Here is a 21,972-nt window from a genome sequence, read left to right as displayed (position 1 = left end):
TGGTTTGAATCCCGAAAAAGTTTAATTTGTTTAATTTTTGTCATCTCATAATTTTTTTGGTGGTAGATATTTTAGGTACTGTCCTGCTGAAAGACCTTAGAAATGGCTTTAGTGGTTTTTGGTTACCAGATCTGTATAGCCAGGTAATCCATCTTCATCTTCTCCATTTATTTCCCATCCATACTACATTCAGCCTCACGACAAATCCCATTTCGGAATGCCATAGACTCACTTGCTTCAGACGGTTGGGAGCAGTTGAGATTTACATGCAGATAATTATATTTATAAACTGTTGAATAAATACTTGCACTTTAATCACATTTCACTCTATTCTAGTTTCACACAATTAACTTAAATTTTGACTCGCGGAATAATAACTTGATTCTTTTCTAATCCGGCTTTATCAAATATGTAGTTGTTGTTTTATTAATTTTTTCAGACAAATTATTTAAAAAAAATGAGAATATTTTGCTTTTTACTCGTATAGTCAATATTTTATAATAAGCCATATTCTAAAACTTCTGGTAATTATTTGGTTTCGGTTGTCTCCTTATTGTACCTTTTTAAAGTGTCTCCTCAGAAAATTCTCATTTCTGAGCACAAACTGCCTCCTGTTTTATATTATGTTTTAGATTTAATATTTTTGTTTTGTCCTGTCCTGCTGTTATAGTTATTCTAAGTTTTGTCATCACTTTGTATAAACAGTGTATTTAGTGTTTTAATATTAGATCTGTATTGGGTAAGACACACTGTAGGAATAATTTTAAGAACCACTAATACTGAATTACCATTTTTTAAGTTTGTTATACAAGTAGTTAAGCGCACTTGAAGTGAAATGACACTAAACTGCGCTATATAAATGCCATGTTATTATTATTATAGTTGACTGCAGTAGACTAATAATGTGTATCATGCTCCATTTTGTTGCTAATTTAAATCATCATTAATTATTCATTCTTTGGTATTGCTCACATAATTTATGGCGATGCCATACGTGGTAATGCAAAATCATGTGTTTTTGGTTTGAAAATTTGGTCGCCTAGAAATGTTTCATATGCTTTAATTAAATACTGCTAGTAATATACATCTTGGCCATTGAAATAATCGAGTATTTTTTAGATAAGTCTTTTTATAAGCCCAGAAAAAAATAATGTATAAGGCCTATGAAAACTGCTTTAAAGTTCAAAATCTCCTACTTACGAACACATTTTAGGTTCTGATTTTATTGTATAATGTATCAAATTAAGTTATTTATAAAATGATCGAAAAAAAAAAAAATTATGCCATAACATCCACAAAATAAAATAAAAGGCACTTTTTGGCCATGTTTGTTTCTTGCATAAATCAAAATAGGCGGATTGTGTTATGCGGGAATTTAAACCTTAACGCCATCTAAGTAAGGGTTGTTATTGATAGCGGCTCAATTTAAAATATTACACGTCGTATAAATGAATAATTTACAGTTCCTAACAGATCTACAGATACTCAGAATCGTCCCAGTTGTAGCACAAACATTCAGAATCCTTACTGCAAACGACTTTAGGAATGATAATGATGCCCTTTTTTACACAGAGTTTTGCGAAATCAGACTTTGACGGTGACTTTCTTCTTGTTTTGAAGGTCAAGCATCCAAATTTTCATCCATCTCAGAGTAAAACTGTAGATTTAGACATTTTTTCTTCAAACAAATAACTCAATTATCTTATCCCTATTACTTCCTCTCCCCATTTTATTTGTTTCTCACGTCTCGCGACATCCTTAAAATAATGGGTGCACCCCAGTTCCAATGGCTCCTGAAAGCCACTCCATTACAAAATTTGTTGAAAACATCCATTAATGTGCAATGACTTGTAAAAAATGTAGTTATTGTTAAATTATGGGAACGTGCATCGTGTCAGCCGACATAATCACTTCAACGTCAATTGACGCCCTCTCTAAATTGCACGAGTCATTCACTGCATTCCTCGTTGCGCCTAACTAACAACAGGATGGGTTCAATCTGGGATACTTATAGGCGTGATTTGGATTGGCGCACTTAGCACGCGGTAAGTGTGAATGGCACGGTAGATTGATAATTTGAAATGGATATGACACACGATTGTTGTTCGTATTTCGCATTGTGGCACGCTTAGGCTTACTTTGAATTGCAGACAATGAAAGAAAAGATACACTAAGAAAGGATTGTTGTTTAGTTAAACAAATTTCATCAAAGCGCAGACTCGTGAAAAATCACACGATATTTTAATTGTACGATTTGCGAAGCTCAAATTATTTATAAAAGAAATTTTTGCCTAGGGATCGCCTTTCAAAAGACGACCAAAAATTTATCTTTTTAAATTTTTAACATTTACTCCACACAAGAGAGCTTGAAGAAAATAACTTCTTTGTCCTATGTCATCTTAGGGGGTGCTGTGTGAGGAGAGGATGGAATGACATACCTTTTGAAGAGACCCATATTCTAGGAGGGAGGAAATACAAAAACTTGAAAATCATTCCAGAGACTAGACTCAAGAATGAGTCGTAAAAACGACCCGTTTGAAAGTGCCAAATGTCAACCGTGTACATATGTTGGGCGCGCGTTTGGAGTATTTCCCGACTATGCACCGGTGCCGATGGAATCACTGACGCTAGTTCTTCGGAGCATCTTCCAATGTAATACCAGTAGAACAGAAACAGTAAGTTGATCGTATGTTACTCAATTTGAAAAATTACAACATCTTTCAAAAACTTTACTAAAAGAAATACACATTTAAAATATAATTATTCATAATTAAAATTATTTTTATATCTTCTTTATCGGTTGTCTTAATCGTTCCACCGTCAGTCCCAAAGTTTGAAATTCAAAACAAATTCTAACACACAGAAATTCCACCGAAATTATTATTTTTGTAAGTTTCCAGGTTACGAATAACGTGATAATTTTTTGATTCTTCCTGGATTATTTTTTCTGAGGTTTCGTCCAGCGATGTCTTCCTAGCACCTTGTGAACCTGGTACTTTAGACCACTCCATCACAAACTGGATGCTTTATTTTGGTTTATATGTTGCATCCACGAGAATTATTAATTGTGAATATAATTACAGTGTGCCATCAAAATTATTCGAAAATTAATTTGAGGGAGAGAATGTGAATCCGGTAGGAGTGGTGTTGTTCCTTAGAGCCTGCATGAACTATGCATGGGCTGTATTATAAATACTACTGAAGTAAAAGTTAGCAATATATTGGAATTTATATATGTAACTACTTTAAGCAACTAAAACAATGTATTTTAAAAGATTGTTTTGAATTGTAAGATAAAATCAATACCAAAAAAGTTAAATATCTCATTAAAGATACGTACAAAAATCTGCAGAAGAGAAATGCAAAATTAACAACTAAAAGTGGAACGATTTTCTGGTGAACACCGACAAATTCCTGGTAGTTAGAATAATAGACAACGTTTACGTTAGTACGGTTGCAATAAATGTGCAAAACCCACTGCGCGTATGGTCTTTTTTTAAATTCCAGACGGTCAATTCATAGAAAATTAACTAAAGTGAGGTTAAAAGGAAAATTCCACTGTACACCAGAATATTTCCGTTTGAAAACTTTTTCATACTTACTTGTTTCTTTATTGGATCCTTTGGTGTAGGAAAATTTACATTTTCTTTCTGACTTTAGATAACACCACTTTTCCAGATGGTTGAGAGCAGTTCAGATGTCTAAGTAAATAGAAATATTAAAACTACCTCAATCTCCGTCTGAACATCAATTAAGTTTATTAGTTACGAATTTTCCAAGGCTAATGAAGTTGACAGTTGACGTGTACGGCACCCACCCCCAAAATATTTCTGCTTCATGTTTGGCAGCCCAGTCAATCATGCGCCATAAAAAACCCACATTTATGCTACGTTTTAAAGACAAGGGCCTCCAGAAAGTGTTGGTAAGAATCTCATAAACAGAAAAGCACTCTCGAAGCCAGATTATATTATACTTGTAAATCTGCGGTTTAGAAACAGCATTAAATCTGTTAAAGTGTTTCCAGGAATGGATACCGCTGCGTAGTTATATTACTCACGAAAATTCGCGGAAAGGTAGCAAGAAAAATGACACATAGCAATTCAAAGACGTATTAACTTGTAAATAGGGGAAGAATAAACTTAAAACATCAAACAAAACTTCCATAAACTCCTATAGGAGAGGCACAAGTGAAAATAAAAACGTTTCCAACATCTTATTCGTTTGCAAATGTATGTACGCAGGGAAAAGGGAACTTAACAGAATATCTCAAAACCTCAGGATAGGCACTAGAAAAATAAGACAAAAATTATTGGGTAGTAATAACTTATTAGTTAAAAAAACTATGCTATTGCGTATGTACATTATGTTACTCTTAAACAGCTAAAAAAACGTGAAAGGCTAATGAGAAAGATGACACAAGGCTATTAAATGACGAGAATATAAACTTTTACACATAGGAAGGTGATTTCGACGGCCTCCGTGGTCGAAGGGTAAAGCTCTCGACTAGCAAGCCAAAGGTCGCGCGTTTTAATCGTGGCGTGTGCAAGTAGATTTTATTTGATTAATAAGTGTTATTTAAAAAATATCATTTCAAATAATGTATCGTATACTTGCGGCACGTTTCAGAGAGAAAGATTCTTTCAGTATCGCTCTGGTGTAAGACCACCGTTCAGAATTGAAACCTTGCTTGAAATTGCTTTAGTCGTGTTCCCACCTTCCTCTTCCCTATCTCCGTCCCCCCCACAACCTTCAGTCTCACAACATACCCCAATTAGAGATGCCATAGTCTCCCTGGCCCCAGACGGCTTGGAACAGTTGCGACTCTTGTGCCGTAATCATATTAAAAAAATAAAAACGAAAAACACAGAATATCTAAAAACTATCAAAATCTTTTACAAACTCATATGGGAGAGTCACAAATGAAAATAAAAGTGTAAATAACTTATTCAATTGAAAAAACTCTTCCATTACTTACAAGTTATTACTTTCACATCTTCGACCAAGAAGATCCTAACTCATCATCTATTTCTTTAGACCAACGAGATAATAATTATAATACGAATGTCAACATCAATTCACAAACTTTGCAGAAGTTTCTTTCTTCGAATGAATATTTTCCCACTCTTTCAAACTAGCATAATAATATCTCGGGTTGGTTGTCTCAGAAGTTCTCGTGAGAACTTCTCTTTAGATATTTCATGTATTATATTACTGCGATTACATAACTAACAGATATTTTTCTGCCTTGTGAAATTTTCTATTGCTCGTAGTGGAAATTGGAACAAAACAGTTTATGTATAGAGCGAACTAATTGTCAATCATCATTCGGATATTTCTGCACAAGCCTTCTGAACGAGCAGACTAATGAAAACTTATTGAAATTAGAAAAGAAGTTTCAAAAGAGTGTTTGAATGGAAAAAGCATTGAATTAAAGAAGAAAACTAGAAGTGCTTTCCATACAAATTTGAATGGAAACAAATGTTCCATTTAACCCATTAGAACAGCGTTTTGTCTCACTTACAAACTTTACTCGCCTGACATCGTAGAACTCTAGCCCATTTTAATTTCGGAAAAACAATTTTGTATTGAAAATTTAAGGCCCGATTGGAGAAATATTTTGATAGCGAAAAATAAAATGTCCGCAAGATATTTCTTGTTTAATTATTTATTATAAGGGAAATGACCATTTCAATCGACGCTACACAATTTGAATTGAACGCATATTTCTAAATGTAATCGGTGTATAATTAATAATGAGATTGCAGGCCGTTTCCTGACAAACTTTGTATTGTTTGTTTTGGTATTTTGGCCTTAAAATTTATAAGAAAATACCTTGTTTTTCATAATTTGGAATCTGGTCTAAAAAAGTTGTTATTGTAGGTGTGGTTAAGTTGGAGTTGAGTATGAGTATTTACAGAGACTAATTAAAACCTCTAAAAATATAATAACTCACACATGATAGACACATTTCTCGTCTCCAGCGCAGTTCTGAATGTTGGTGCCTCAGTAGATACCTCGCAGGTGTAGGACCCTGAAGCGGCCGCAGTCAGCTGCTCCAGAACTATGCTGCAACTGGTCCTGCTGCAGGAGGGGTCACCGGGAGCCAGGCTGAGCACCGCTCCCTCGAGGGCAAACGTTTGGAACCTCGGCTGGAGAGACAAATAATTTAATTAGTCAGTTTGATAGTTTAAGAAAAAGTTTTGGTCTGGATCAAAACAAAAGGTACATGATTTTTTTCATAACACCGAACTTAGTAGGACTGGAATCTTAGCAGGGGACATAAATAATGACGAATTAGTATTTTGGGTATTGTAAAAATGCTTTACTTATGTCGAAAGTCGCAACTGCTCGAAGCCATCAGGACTAAAGCATCTCCACTTTGAACCAGACTGAAACCTTTTGTTTGATTTTAGGTTTTGCTGAGATCTCTGCGGGCTGTTTAATGAGGCCGGCATTTTATAGGTTTAGCATGCACTGCGATTAAACACAGCGGTGTTGGAATAGTTTTAAACGCCAAACCCCGTTTTATTTATTCTATTTCAGTACAACCGTGAAATAAAATGGAGTAAAAACGCCAGCCGCAATGGGTGTTTGTAAGCGGATTGGCATTTTCAGCTATTCGAAAAACGCTGCGTTTAATCGCAATCCGTGCTAAGCCATACGGTTTTTAATGGCGTGGTAGGGACTTTATCTTTATCCGTATGTGGGTAAACTATAACATGAAAATCTTCTACTACCACCACAGTAAGCGTAAAACGATGATTCTGTCGTGATGAAGGACAGCCAAGGAATCCACAACGACTAGGTGGGAACCAAACGCGATGCAAACTCAGCCACTGACCGGTCATAGTTTCAGGGTTTCGATGGATACTACTCATAATGTATAAGGCAGAGTTTACAATTTATTTTTTATTAAATTTTATTTTTCGATAGAAATCCACGAAAGTCGTTAGAAAGGTGGGGTAATAATGACCTTTAATAAATAAAAATACAAAAGCCTTTGCACCAGTCAAAAATATCGCTCTTATTTCAGTAACGTTTTGAACCTTTGTAAAGTTACCAAAGAAATGAAACCATTAAACCCTTTTCTATGTACGTTAAAAAAACTTTTAAAACAGGTGATTTTGTTGGGAGCGAGGATCGATATGGATATTGTTGGTGGATGGGGCCGATCCGGTTGAGGGGCAAAGTTCTTTACTTTTTACATAAATCAGATTTTTTAACGGTTTTGTTGAATTCAATTCTTTTTTAGGTTTTATATCGAACTAGATGAGTCTAGAGATGAAGAAGCATACGAAAAGTTTATACAAAATATGAATAGTCCAGTATACCACATAATCGATTTTTTTAATCTGTTTTTTTTGCCATGGGTGTGATAAATAATGTGACCCGACAAAACTAAAAAATTACACTGGCATCATCCACCATTCATGTAAATAGTAGTCTTAGAACGTTATGTTGTAAAAACTTTTTTACTACAAAAAAATATAGAATAAATATTATGGAATCAGGCCAGAAAGTTCGTAAACTTTTCGGTCGAGCAAATGCATGAAATGAGCTAAAAGTTCAACATGTCATTGAAAATTCTGGGAAAACATCATGGAAAATCAACCAACGAGGAGAGCTTTTATAAAAACACACACTGGAAAATAAAGAATAACACACCCGCGAACCTTAAACACAACATAACTAAAAGAAGCAACACACTAATAACTAGTATTTTTTTATATACATTAGAGGTTTAAATTTTTTTTTCATTTAGTTACTTTTTTAAATAATTATGTACATTTTTGTATGGCACATGAAAAAAAAATATATAAAATTAAAACAGATCATTGAAGTCCTCCTCACTAGGAGATCCTGTGCTGATGGGGACTATGTATGTTAGTATACGTTTTCAGCGACTAAGATGATGTTATTAATATAATTAGCTAGTTCTTCTTCCGATATTTCCTTAAGCCAAGATTTCATGTCCTTAATGTAGTTATTTTTCGTTTTCCTTTGTTTGATATTGAGAGGGAGTTTATTTTATAATTTTTTTGCTAAAAATTCAGAGCTTCTTTGTCCAAAAGTAGAATTACATTTAGGAATATTTAGAATGTCTGTTTGCTTGGCTCTGGTTTTATGATCGTGAGAGGGGTTTGCCTCTGGTTTATTTTTTAGGTGATGAACTAGAATATTTTTAGCATAAATTTTTTGTAAACTTGGAACATCAAACAGATTAAAAATATCAGTAGTTGGCGTCCTTACGGGAGCTTTAATATGGTCTTTATGATCCAATTTTGAGTTTCCTTTAGTTGTTTAAGATGGTTTGATGATGCTGAGCCCCATCCTATTATTTCATATTCCAATAGAGAGTGGCATAGAGCATAATATACTCTCTTTAGATCTGTAGTTGACAAGATATTTCGTAATTTTTTGAAGAAACAGATGAGTTTTGTTAGCTTTTTTGATGTTCCTTCGATGTGTGCATCCCAATAAAGTTTTTCGTCAATTACGATCCCCAGATATTTGATTGTTTTAGTTTGGACTATATGCGGGCAAGAACATTGCGGATATTTGTTTAGACATTCATGTAATTTGAGTGTATGCTCATTCATTGGTTGACTTTTTTTGTTTTTAGAGAATGTTAGATATTTAGTTTTACTCACATTTAATGTAAGGGAGTTTGCTTTTAACCAGTTTTGGAGTACAGTCAGACCTTGCTCCGCTTTTTTATGTTTGTCCAATTTTGTTCATAGAATATAATGACAGTGTCATCTGCAAAGAATATTGTAATAATATACGTAGACTTCAGAACAGGTATAATACCAAGTAAGTTCTATATAATAAAGAAGAAATAATTGGTAACTCGTAAAATTTCGTATAGCTTTTTAAGCGAATTTCTGTAAAATATCTGCCATTACATGCTTGTAATAGGTGGAGAACTTATCGAGACAACCATTATAACAGTATCTGGTGGGCTAATACGTTTAATATTAGGGAACGTTATGTGAAGGATAGAAGAAACTACCAGAGTCAATTTGCACAAAATGGCTGTAAATATTATAATTTTTTTTTTAAATCTGTCATGCTAGGTCTGTGTATGATGGCGGGGAGATGAAAAATATATGATGATAAATTAATAGCGGGAGTTTGTGACGGTCAAGAATTATTATTTGTGAGAAACCAAATGAAAGATTCACGAACTTTTGCTGGGGTGATTCTTAAAGTTTTTCTATTCTGATCGTTTACGTAGTAAGATAGAAAAAATCTGCATCATAATTTGCGAAAATAAATTGCGAATACAAAAGATGACAAGACCCAAATGTCAACCCAACCCCTTTCAAAGATCATCTTGAAATTAATCTCGACTGCTTTATACTTCATATCTTTTTTATATATTTTTTATGTATTTTTTATCGTTAGCATCGAAACGAATTATCGTTTGAAGAGTTAATGGTGTTTTCAATAGTGTTTTATTATTATTATTTTATTTCTTGAATTATAAAACTCATTGTTGGACGAGAAGAACTTACAATACATAGGTGGGAGATAAAAAATACAATTTCACATTGGTATTTTGATATAAACATTACAAGTTTCTCGTACGAAACAGTACAAAAATAGAAAAATATCATTATTATAAGTTTCACATACAAAACAGTACACAAATATAAAAGGGAGATTAAGTACAAGAAGAAAAAAAAAACAGACAGGAATATTCACAAAAGCACAAAGCCAAGGTAGGAATTTAGAAAAAGTTAATACATTGGTTAAAATAGATTATGCTCGATTACAAATTTAGGGGATAGAAAAGGAGAGAGAAAGAAACAAAACAAAGTACAATACGACAAGAATTATGTATTTTCATTATTATATGATTAAAAAAAATATGATTTTAAGGCTTTACTTTGAGTTTTTGGATTATGCTGGCTGTTTTTATACATATCTGGAAGCACGTTATAGAGTGTGTAGGCAATATAGTTAAGTTATTGGCATACTATCAATATGTATAACGTAGTTCTAATTGCCAATGATTCTTTTTGTAACCACCACATTTACGTAGTGTTGCATAATATTTGACAAGCAATCAATTTATTTGAACTTTTGAGTAATTAACAAGAGCCTTCGTTTACGTAGGTCATGTTAAATGGCTCGAATTCATTATTAACGCTCCACTAGCACCCAACACGTCCCATTAGCTTACCATAAAAACGTGTAGCCATTAATACAGTTTATTATTTTTTCCGTACAACAACCGGATCATTACAGCGAGCAATAATGGTTTAGGTTTGGTTAAAGGGAAGATTACCATCGTTCTTTCGACACACCCTGAAACCTGCCCCGAGCTTTTACTTAAGCTGGAGATTAATCCGCCCCTATCATTTAATAATCGTTTAGAGATTACTAAGGTCAGCAGCAGCTTATTGTTATTATTTTCATATTCATGTTTTTTTGTACTAAAATTTTTCAAACTTTGTTAATATTATTCTATTTTTCTTTGTTCATCAATATTATACAAATATATTAACAGTTAATTATATTATATTGTGAAAGTTTATTAAAAGTTATTTTATTATATGTAAGAAGTCAACTTGAGTAGAATTCTCCTGTCTGGAACCCACATTATAATATACATGTACAAGCTGTTGAAAAAATACAAAATAAATTCTTATGTTTTATATATTTTAAAATTGATATTCCAGCAATTATGTTAAACTAGAACACTCTGTTAAATTATATAAATATGCTGAAATTGTCAGACAGAAGAATTTTTATCTGACTTGGTATTTCTAAATAAAATTCTAAATGATTTAGTTGATAGTCCGGTATTGCTAGTATTGATAAGCTTCCGGATTCCACAACGTAATACTAGAAGTCAGTATTTATTTCAGTGCAAAAATTCTGGGACTAACTACCATATGTATTCCTTACTTCCCAGAATACTAATGGAGGGAAACGATTATACCAAGTCTGTGGATATCTTCAATTTATCTTTAAACATATATAAAATGTTGTTAATAAAGCAATTAATTCAGTTTGTACAATAAATAATGTTTTTTTCTTAATATTCACGTGTAAAACCCCCAAAAAGGAACGTTTATTAATAAAAATAAATGATATTGCATAAACATATTTACTGTTTTTAAATTATATTGAATAAATTTATTTACTGTTATTATATTACATTGTATAAATTTATTTACTGTTATTATATTATATTGCATAAAATTTACTGTTTTTCTAATATTATTTGTACAAATACATTTACTGTTATTATATTATGAAGTTTATACATATTTTTTCGCACTATAATATTGTTTAACTATTAACAGGATCTCATTTTTTTGTTGTTATTTACACATGTCTTACATTTTGTTTACTATTATTTGGATTCATAAAAGCTCTTTATTACTTCATTAATTCTAATTTCAATCTAATACTATAATTTTTATGTGTAAAAGACAATGCATTAATGGTATAGACAAATAAATATATCAAAATTAAATAATTGACAGATTTTAACTGACAGAGTTTCTACAAATTGATATCTTTCAATATTAGGCATTTCTCAGGTGTCAGTCATGATTCCAGAAAGTATTCAAATATATTTTGATAGGAAAATAAAACTAAGTAGCGCCCAAGAAATATCAATAAATATTATTATTTTAGAAGTTTCTGAGAAAAAGGATGGAAAGTGAAGAAAAATCGGTGTTGGATGTTGTTATTTGTTTTATTAATGTATTAATAATATTATTACAAAATTAGTAGAAGTTGATTTCTTAAAGTTCTAGAAGGAATTTTACGCATGACTACTGTTTCGCCAACTGAAATCATTTTAGATTTTTTTACATGAACTCCATACAGGAGGCCCTGAAAAAAATAATTTTCAAAGAGAAGAGGGAGTGAACATGGGTTATGAAGAGAACCATGTTATGAGGGAGGAAACACAGCGGCTTACGTTGGGCGCGCGTTTGGTATGTTTCCCGATTATGCACTGGTGCCAAATTGATCAATGACGCTAGTTCCTCGGAGCATCTTCCATTGTATTACCGATAGAATAGGAATAGAATACCTACTTGACGCCAATACTCTAAGGATCGCAATCCGTTTGTTAAGAGAGTAAAATCAGAAAATTGACCACCCTTTTGTACCCACAGTCAAGGTTTTTTTCTGTTGTTTTGGTGATCCAGCCTAGAGGTGGCTAGATGTTGATAAAGCAATATAAATGTGCGAACATTAACAAAGCAAATGAAAAATTTGCATGATAGTGGTTTGTGGAGTTCTATCGAAGTAACTAACCTAAATGGTTATATAGTTACTTGTCAATATATCATTTTATTTTAATATGAAGAAACTCTTTTCTTATATTTACGATTTATTGTAAGCGACAGAGCTTTATAGTCTAATAAATAATGTGAAATATCCTGAAGGTGTGCGCTTGATGTGAATAAAAAGAGATTTATTCGGCCCTGTAAGCTGTAAAGAAATATTTTTATTTTTATATTATACCATATTGCCAGGGCACATACATAAACATCTGAGAGCTTCGAAATATTACAATATAATTCAAGATTAATATAAATTCCCACTGTATATTCCCAGTGTTTTGTAATCAACTAACTTTAAATAATAATAATATTTTTACCATTTGTATAGCACCGTTTTTATGAAAAGTCACTTTAGTCACCCCATAATATATTACATATTTCTACAATACTCTATCTTATTACTAATTTAGACTAGACTTACTATTATCAACTTATGGCTAACAGATTGCATCCACCGGTTCATTGACCACTAATACAAAACAATATGTGCTTAAAATGCATTTAACCAATTAACATAATGCTGTGTTAGAATATACATCTTGGATAATATATGATATACCGTTTTCATGACAATCTAATAAAAAATCCAAATTTTTAAATAAAGCAACTATAATCAACTGTCTACTGTAATCGTAGCTTTAACTTTGCCAGTCATAATGCACGTATTCGGCTACCCTCACATTTATAATCTTAAATGGAACAGCTGACCAAGAGAGAAGAAACAATAATTACAAAGGTCTGTTCACACGAACGCTTTGTAAAACACATATAGTGAGAAATTTATCATAAATTTTAACTTTTTATTTAATGAAAAAAAATGTCTTTTCAGGAATAATTTCCCCTCAAAATTTCACAGTGTAGGCATGGAACACGGTATATTATGTATAGCTTAAGTTCCCTAGAGTTCTACTTGAGAATTCCACAGGGTGTATTGCACCCTTGGCTTTGGGGAATGCTTTGTGCCCGGTATAGTAAACCAGAAGCAAAATGAATGGAGGAAGTTTGGAAGTGTTTGAGCAAGTGAATAGTTACTGCATGAGGTCAGCTGCAGGTCATATGAGGTATTGATCATGCTAATCCCAGCGCACTGCGATACTGGATGTAAACTAGGTTTATGAGCTATGCAAAATGTTTGCGGTGCCGTCAATAACGAGAATTTTCATACTTTTAGGTATTGCTGTGCATGGAATGTTGTAAAAAAAAAGAGTAGCAGAAAACCAAACAGATTTATCTCCAATAAGCCTACAGGATGAATGAAGGCTTCAAAGTTTGTATCTGGACAATGTAAACAAAACATTGCGAGTGAAGAGCGGCGCAAATCATTTATAATACTCCCAATGAAGATAAAATAAACCACGCATACTATGTAATAGAAGTTCTCTGCATTTAATAAAATATTAAAAGATTGCACCGCTAAGAGATATCACGGTTCTGTATTTCTGACTTTGTCTTAATTCCGTCAGTATCGCATAATTAATTTGTTCGCAGGTCATAATATCAATTTTATTTTAGGCGAACACCAAGAGTTCCAATGACTGGAGATAATTGGACTCTAGTATTCCGATTGGGGAATTTTGTGAGGATGGATAGATACAGAGCAAGTAGCAAAACTATGCTCGCAGTGCTTTTGACGGCCTCCGCGGTCAAGGGGTAAGGTTCTCGACTAGCAAGCCAGAGGTCGCGGTTTCAAATCCAGGCATGCGCTAGTAAATTTTATTGATTAATTTGTGTTATTTAACAATTTGCTCATTTAAAATATTATACGGTATATTTGAGGAACGTTCCAGAGAGCAAAATATTCTCAGTATCGCCCAAAATGAAATGATTTTGTCCTTGTTTTGTGACCATATTTGAATAACCAGGTACTTCTCAACCTTCTTCTTCCTCATCTCCTTCCCCTCTCCTCAACCTTCAGCCTCACAAAATACCCCAATTGTGGATGCAATAGTCTCACTGGCTCCAGACGGTTGAGAGCAAGTTATGATTCAAAAGTGCGGTTTCAAAAAAAAAATATGTCAAACTTCTTCAGATTCTACTTAAGCCAATTAAGGCTTAAAAGGTCAGAATTTATCAAAAAGCAAATCAAACTTACTGTGGTTGTGGTGATATAAAAAATATATTAGCATTCTCTCAACATTTTACGAAACGTAAAACATGGTAAAGGAAATAGATGCACCTCAATGCAATGACTTTGAAACAACTAAGATTTGCGCGGTGCTACGGAGTTTTTAAAGATCATTTTAATTAAATTAAAGAATAAATATATACAGTTAAACCTGCATATAAACTGCCATATATGGCAGTTTTGCATTGCCACTTTTTTAGGTTATTTTAAAATTATTGTAATATCTTTGATTTATGATGAAAATCTATCAATATTATCATAATACGAACAAGAGTGGCGGGACGCATGTGTTTGTTTTCAATGCAAATCTACAGTTTTTTTTCGAGATTAATTAATTTTTTTACAATTGACTTTCAAATGAAGGTGACTGTCGGTGATATATTTCTTTTTCTTTTATATATTCAATTTTTTTTTTCTTTTTCCAAATATTTCTGGCTTTCAACCTCCGGGGTGTTTCAAGCAATCATTTCAAATTATGGAGAGAAGGGAAGTGAATTTATGTACTCATTTTGTTTAAATTGTCAAATTTAAAGTATATGGAAGATTTGAGTCGAATTCAGACTTAAAAGAGATAAGATGTTGAATGGAGAGGAGGCAATTTAAGATAAGGCTTGATAAAATAGAGGATATTTTTTAAATTATAAAAAAAACAGTGCAAACATTATAATTCGGGACAGCTGTTTCGCCTTCTAAATTATCAAACTTTTTATACAGACGCGCATAAAAATAATTAATTAATTTTATTATGTACTCATTTAACATCCTGTACCCACTTATGTATATTAAAAAAACTTGTTTATAAGAAACTAGTTATTAAAAAATTCTTAAAATTTAAATATTTTAAAATAATAATATCATTGAATATATATAAGAAAAACTTAAAATTGATATAGAGTTCTACAAATTAAACTTAAAAAAATAAATAATGTCCCTGAGACTTCTAAAAACCATCCCATCCCATTTTCTCACCCAGAAATTAAAACCTGTCGTTCAAAATGAGAGGAAAATTACTCTCCGCGCCCGATTTTGAAAAACTCTCAGCAAAGAGTTTTGTTTAGTTATCAAGTATTCTTCCATTGTCAGTCGGTTTTTTTATACTATACGAAATAATAATCATAAGATTTAAACTACAAATATGTATATTAAGGGTGAAAATTAGAAGAGAGCATAGTTAGTTACCTTGTGTGAGGGCATGTATCTGTAAAACTCCTGTTCGTCCTTGTACCACTTAACGGAGTAGAGGGTTTCTTGCTCCGTATCGTATGAACAAGACATGTGAGCTTCCCTCTGCAGGTAAGCCAGCTCCGGAACTGATATGCCGACTATCTTCAGGCACGTACTGCCACCTGGGGATAAAAAAAATCATTTATACTTCCAACGCTTCGTGTTCAGAAGCTCTGGCACTGGTTCAACGTTGGTATAGTTAATCCGGCCTTGATCTACGTGGTTTTGCCAGGAGCCCGATTGAAGGCCGTTTTAACCGTACCTACGACTCGCGCTGTGGTTTTGCGGAGGTATAAGGTTTATAATATTCATTTTAGTTATTTCCTGCGTATTTGTCGAATGCTGCGTTCGTGAATTTTTTAATAAAAATATATCCTTTTTTTTAATTTTTAGAGCTACAAATATACGTTTTCATTTTTGTGATGTGTATTTTTATAAAAAAACTTTTATTTATTTTTTATACATTAAGTTGATGCCATACATAGTCATGCAAAACATGTGTTTTTGGTTTGAAAATTTTGTCGCCTAGAAATGTTTCAGATGCTTTAATTAAATACTGCAAGTAGAATACATCTTGGCCTTTGAAATGATCGAGTATTTTTTAGATAAATCTTTTTATAAGCCCAGAAAAAAATAGTGTAAAGGCCTATGAAAACTGCGTTTTAAGTTCAAAATCTCCTACTTATGAACCCATTTTTGGTTATGGTTTATTGTATAATGTGGCAAATTAAGTTATTTATAAATTATTGAACATCCACAAAATAGAATAAAAGACACTTTTTGGCCATGTTTTTTTCTTGCATAAATCAAAATAGGCGGATGGTGTTGAGCGGGAATTTAAACCTTATCGCCATCTACGTAAGGGTTGTTATTGATAGCGGCTCAATTTAAAATATTACACGACGAGTGCATCGCCTTAAATTAAACTTATAATTCTGTCAAAAGTAAACCTTGCGTCGTTAAAGTATTTTCTTATAATTTACTCTTATTTAATAAATCGATATCAAAATTTCCTTTGAAATCACGAGAAGAAGTACTTAAATACCAACCTATCTACTTATTTGTAAACCACAAATACCATCCAATGTCACCATTCTAATGAGAATTCTTTTTTCAAACTTTCTTCAGGCCGGTAGGTACCATAATATTGATTATATCAATTTTACAGCTTGTAGTTTAACCACGTTCTTGCGAAATCTGGCGGGATAAAAATGTAGCTTCAACAGCTATGAAAAAGAGAAAGAAGCATCGTTAAATTATTAGCAAGATTCTACAAGTTTCTTATATTAGGTAGACACTTGATATTAAGTGTAAAGATGTCTTTGTAAAAGTTCATGTATTGTAAAAAGGCGAAGGAAATATGTTTTTTTCGATGATCCACAAAATTATTTATTGTTTCTTTATTCAAACGTCCGGATTCATTTGGTCTGGCAGTACAATAAATACTTATCTATGGTTTTGCTAATCCGCGTTATAGTTTCTGAACACCTTACCCATACGTCATCTCATATTGTAATATTATATCAGATGAGCACTGAGGTATATAATATTATATTAAGAAACCACATATTATTATCACGAGTATTGTTAACAAGCTACAGGAAACCGCAAGCCGCACGGGCTTCGTAACAGAATATGAGAAAGGAGAGATGTAAAATATCTGCAATATTCATTTACGATTGTGATATTGTAAGTAATTGAAAACTGCTTTGAAGGAACTAAATTAATTAGTACCTACGTAAAATTAGTACAGGAAAATACTGCAGCTATAAATGGCATATAAGAAGAATAAGTAATTTTACATGGTACATTGTTACACTGAGGGATCTAGTCTTGTGGAAAAGATATTTATCTTTATATTATAGGTATCGTTAAATATTTCGTTTAAGTATTCTGTGTGGGTAGTTGCACAGTTTGTTTATTTTATATTTGCGTTTAGCAGAACTAAGAAGCCCTGTATTTTATCCTCGTACTATGGTTTTATTTCTTAGTAGTTTAACATCTCACTTAACGGAACTCGTCTCAGGAGTGCCCCACGGCTCCCATCTCGAACCATTCTTATTTAATATTTACATAAATGACACTGATGTATGCTTTCAAAATAGTAACTTCGTGGCTTACGCATATGACATGAAAAATTTTATGTCCATTAAATCCTTATGCGGTTATTAATGCTTAAATATATTTCTATTAGTGTCACTCGATTACATTCACTGTAAATAAAATTGAAATTATGATGATATTTTTACAATCCACTTCAAGTAAGTGTTAGATCTGTGTTTTTACTTAGACTGCGTATTAATTTTTGATAAACAAATCGAAAAATGTATGTCAAAATCTTACAAGATGCTAGGTTTCCTCAAAGCTATCCCCCTCGACGTGTAACATTTGGAATCAGAAGGAGATAATGTTAAAATTCCCGCTTAACACAAGAATAATAAAAAAATCTTTCAGTGGCATCCGTCTTTGGTTTAAATGTTCTAATAAAGTGTACGAGACACTAAACTTCTTCATATAGAAACCAAAAACACTAATACAGAAAATAATTTATTACTCGCACATTCATGAATTGTAATTACCCACCACGAAAAGTTACTATTGATTCTTTACACACAAACAAAACAAATTAACATGAAATAAATTAATATTTAATTGCACTTGACTTTAAACTCAACTTTTGAGCGTAGTCAATTATGATTAGCCAACATATAATTATTTATTATTTTTAAGCAATAATTATTATCCTGAAAAACGTATATAAATAGAAAAAAAAACCTAGAAAAAATCTGAAGGCTGCGGGTTCAATTCCCGTCTACGGCATGTATTTTTTCTAAGAAGATTTTTTCTATTTATACAGGTGTTTTAAGCTAATAAATGTTGCTTTAAAATAATACGTTACCCTTTTTGCTATGCATAAAAAACCTTGTCTGTTAAACATTAGTTTATCATTAAAAATAATATAATTCTTTATGTAATAATTATTCAACATTTCTCTACATCTTTTCGCCACACATTTTTTTCAATGTTATTACTATTACTTAAGTTATGATAGTAGCTGACATAAGTGAAGCCTTCACATTAGACACAATTAGATATTGTACAATCATTCGTAAAAGGTACTAAAACCATTTAAATTGAATAAATTTATCAATCTTATAATTTGTAACAATATTCTGCATATTTTTATAATTAAATAAACAAAACTACCAAAAAATTTGTGGTTTTATAAATTATGTCCAATAACGTGACTTTTAAACTATCTAAATCACTAAAAATGCCCTGCTCTCTAAACTCTCGCCTGAAATTAATAAAATAATTTCACATCGACAACATGGCTTCATATCAAAAAGATCTACTCTAAAAAACTTAATGATATATCAGAAATATATATCCAATTCCATGAAAAACGTCTTCAAACAGACGTAGTATATACAGACTTTAGTAAGGCTTAAGTAATTCTTATAAACAAAATAAGATCCCTAGGTATAACTGGGCATATTTTAAGATGGTTCGAAAGCTACCTTCAAAAAAGAAAAATATCAGTAAAAATCTATTCACATTTTTCACATCAGTTTGAAATCTTCACCGGAGTCCCACAGGGGTCACCTCTGGGCCCAGTATTATTTTCCTTGTTTATCAATGACATCACTACCATCTTTGATGGAGTTTTGATACTTTTATTTATGGACGATTTAAAAATTTACAAAACAACAACTAATCATAATAATGACTGTAGCGTGTTGCAATCAAATCATGTGAGGCTACAATAGTAGTGCACCCTTAATGAACTGTTTCTCAATATTGAAAAATGTAAATCAATAACTTTTACCCGAATCAAAAACCCCATTAAATATCAATATAGCATCAACAACAATTTCCTAAAAAGAGTAAAACAAATTAAGGACCTTGGTATAATATTTGACAGTAAATTAACTTTTGTTCCTCATATAAATGAAATAACCAACAAGGCCATGAAATGCCTAGGGTACATTCTGAGGACGATAAAAGAATTTAAAACAATAATTCTTTTAATTTGCTTTATACTGGGTTGGTAAGAAGTAATTTGGAGTACAACTCAACAATCTGGGCTCCATTTTATAAGACTAATCCGCAAAAAATCGAAAGAGTACAACATAAGTTTCTAAGGTTTATTAATTACACACTTGAAATACCAATCGAAGAACTTAATTATGTTATGTCTAATGGAATTACTAAACCTAAGCGATTTAACTACAAGACGCACAGTGAGTGACTTAGTTTTCCTTTTCAATATATCAAATGGCAGCCTGGACGCTCTCGATTTAACGAGCTTAATTAATTTGCGTATACCTACCCGCGATACCCGTTTAAATACTCTATATTTTGTTACCAAATCTGCCAATAATTACTTCGTAAACTCTCCAATTCAAAGGCTTCATACACTTGGAAACAAATATAGTTCAATCGATGTCTATCGTTTCCAATCGGTTTTCAAATTTAAAACTAATATATTAGAACTTTTATAATAGAACAATTAATATCTAGCTATTGCACCTCTTATCGAATTATTTCCTCAATATTGACACAATAATGGGTGTAGTCTTCTTGAAATTACTACAACTGCATTATTATTTCACATGTAATTACAGTAATCAATTAGAAAAAATGTTACTTTATTTTTATTTATTTATCAATTTACGAACTGGCTGGCTTATGGAGCCCGCTAGTTCGTGAATAGATAATTGAATGAACTAGCTTTTATGTGTCGCATAGAACACATACAACTACTACCTAGAATGTAGATATAAACTTAACAATTTTCGTCTTTATACCTTAGAAGTAGGCATATTCTTATTTTCTTACAACAGGCTTATACCTACAGACTATCATGTTTGCATTTCTTTTTTGCTTGCTTTTATATGTCAAATGGTGAAGGTTATATTATTGTTCTATATTTATAATCTTCACAATATTTTTTTATATAAGCTATGTAAAATGGCAGACCAAACGCCCTCGATTTAACAGGCCACGATAACCTATTAAATGCACTATATTTTGTTAACAATACCGCCAATAATTATATCGTTAACTTTCTAATTCAAAGGCCTCATACACTATGTGTTGTATGATATCATGTTACTGCTGCCACTACCTAGTATGTACATATAAACTTTACATTTCTTTTTAACTAATTTACGTTTGTATACCTTAGGAGTAGGCATATTCTTATTTCTGTACAACAGGTTTATACCTACAAATAATTATTGTATGCATTTACTATTTACTTGCTGTTTTAATATTTCAAATGGATATGGTTATAATATGTATTATTACTGTTACTATTGTGAATTTAAATCTTCAGAAAATTATTTTTTTATGAACTATGTATGTAAAAGCCCAATAGGCGTATAAATGAATAAATAAATAAAATAACAATCCATACCACGACTTTCAAAATGTTTTACGCCACATATAAATTATTTGTACAAAATTATTAGATTTTATGAGAAATACAAACGCTTATGTACGTTCTTACAGATGGTTCCATGATAACTCAACCCAGTGATAATTCAACACACCTTTTAAAAAGTGATATAAAGTCATTAGAAAGATGAAAAAAAATTCAAACCTAACCTAACCTAACCTAACCTGCTTAACCCAGTTAATAAAGTTTTTGTTTTATCACTTTCCATGACTTTATATAACTTTTTAAAGATGTGATGAATTATCATTGTGATGATTTATCCGGTCACCCTTACAGATATATAAAGAACAGTTTTGAGGCTCAATAAATTTATAAAAACTGTTCTGGCGTTTGAAAGTACCCCATTATTAAACTAAACATATGATAAGGTACCTTAAAAAGGGAGAATTAAAAATGTGTAAGGGATTTTGTTGTTGACAGAGAAAACTGAGAAGATTTAGGGGGGCAGTTATCTTTTTAGTTAGTTAGCAAGGATGGAAGATAGCTTACTGTTTACAAAGTGCATAATAGGTCAGCAGAAGGGGACGATGGGAAGTCAAAATGTTAGTTTTATGAATGAGGAATAGGCTTGATACAACAGTAGATAGAAATGAATAAGCACCTTTTACAGGTGGCAAGGACTCTCCAAGAAATGTAGATTGTAGATCTTTTTTATGTGAATACCGCACAAGAATTCCAACCGCTCCCAACCGTCAGGAGCCGATGAGACTATGGCATCCCCAATTGGGATATATTGTGAGGCTGGAAGTAGTGAGATGGAGAAAAAGATGCGGAAGAGGAGGGGGGAGGAGTACCTGACTATTCAGATCTGGTCACCAAACACGGTTAAATAAATTTCAAGCAAC

At 32.1% G+C, this 21,972-nt stretch overlaps 1 protein-coding gene across 1 annotated transcript in view; it reads right to left on the bottom strand.

The window, feature by feature from the left end:
• The window catches only part of LOC149417277 (uncharacterized), a 110,975-nt gene that overhangs the window by 17,255 nt on the left and 71,748 nt on the right, over nucleotides 1–21,972 (bottom strand). The window contains exons 3-4 of the mRNA XM_089639970.1: nucleotides 15,619–15,785; nucleotides 5,954–6,149 (exon numbers count right to left, since the gene is read on the bottom strand). Of these exons, the coding sequence (XP_089496096.1) occupies nucleotides 5,954–6,149; nucleotides 15,619–15,785 (363 nt within the window). The remainder of the gene's footprint in view (nucleotides 1–5,953; nucleotides 6,150–15,618; nucleotides 15,786–21,972) is intronic.

Source organism: Hesperophylax consimilis, chromosome 15 (genome assembly GCF_061612785.1).
Source record: "Hesperophylax consimilis isolate HC1 chromosome 15, BYU_Hcon_1.0, whole genome shotgun sequence".
Lineage (NCBI taxonomy): Eukaryota > Metazoa > Arthropoda > Insecta > Trichoptera > Limnephilidae > Hesperophylax > Hesperophylax consimilis.
The sequence above is the reverse complement of the archived record's forward strand: the minus strand, read 5'-3'. Positions and strand labels throughout refer to the sequence as shown.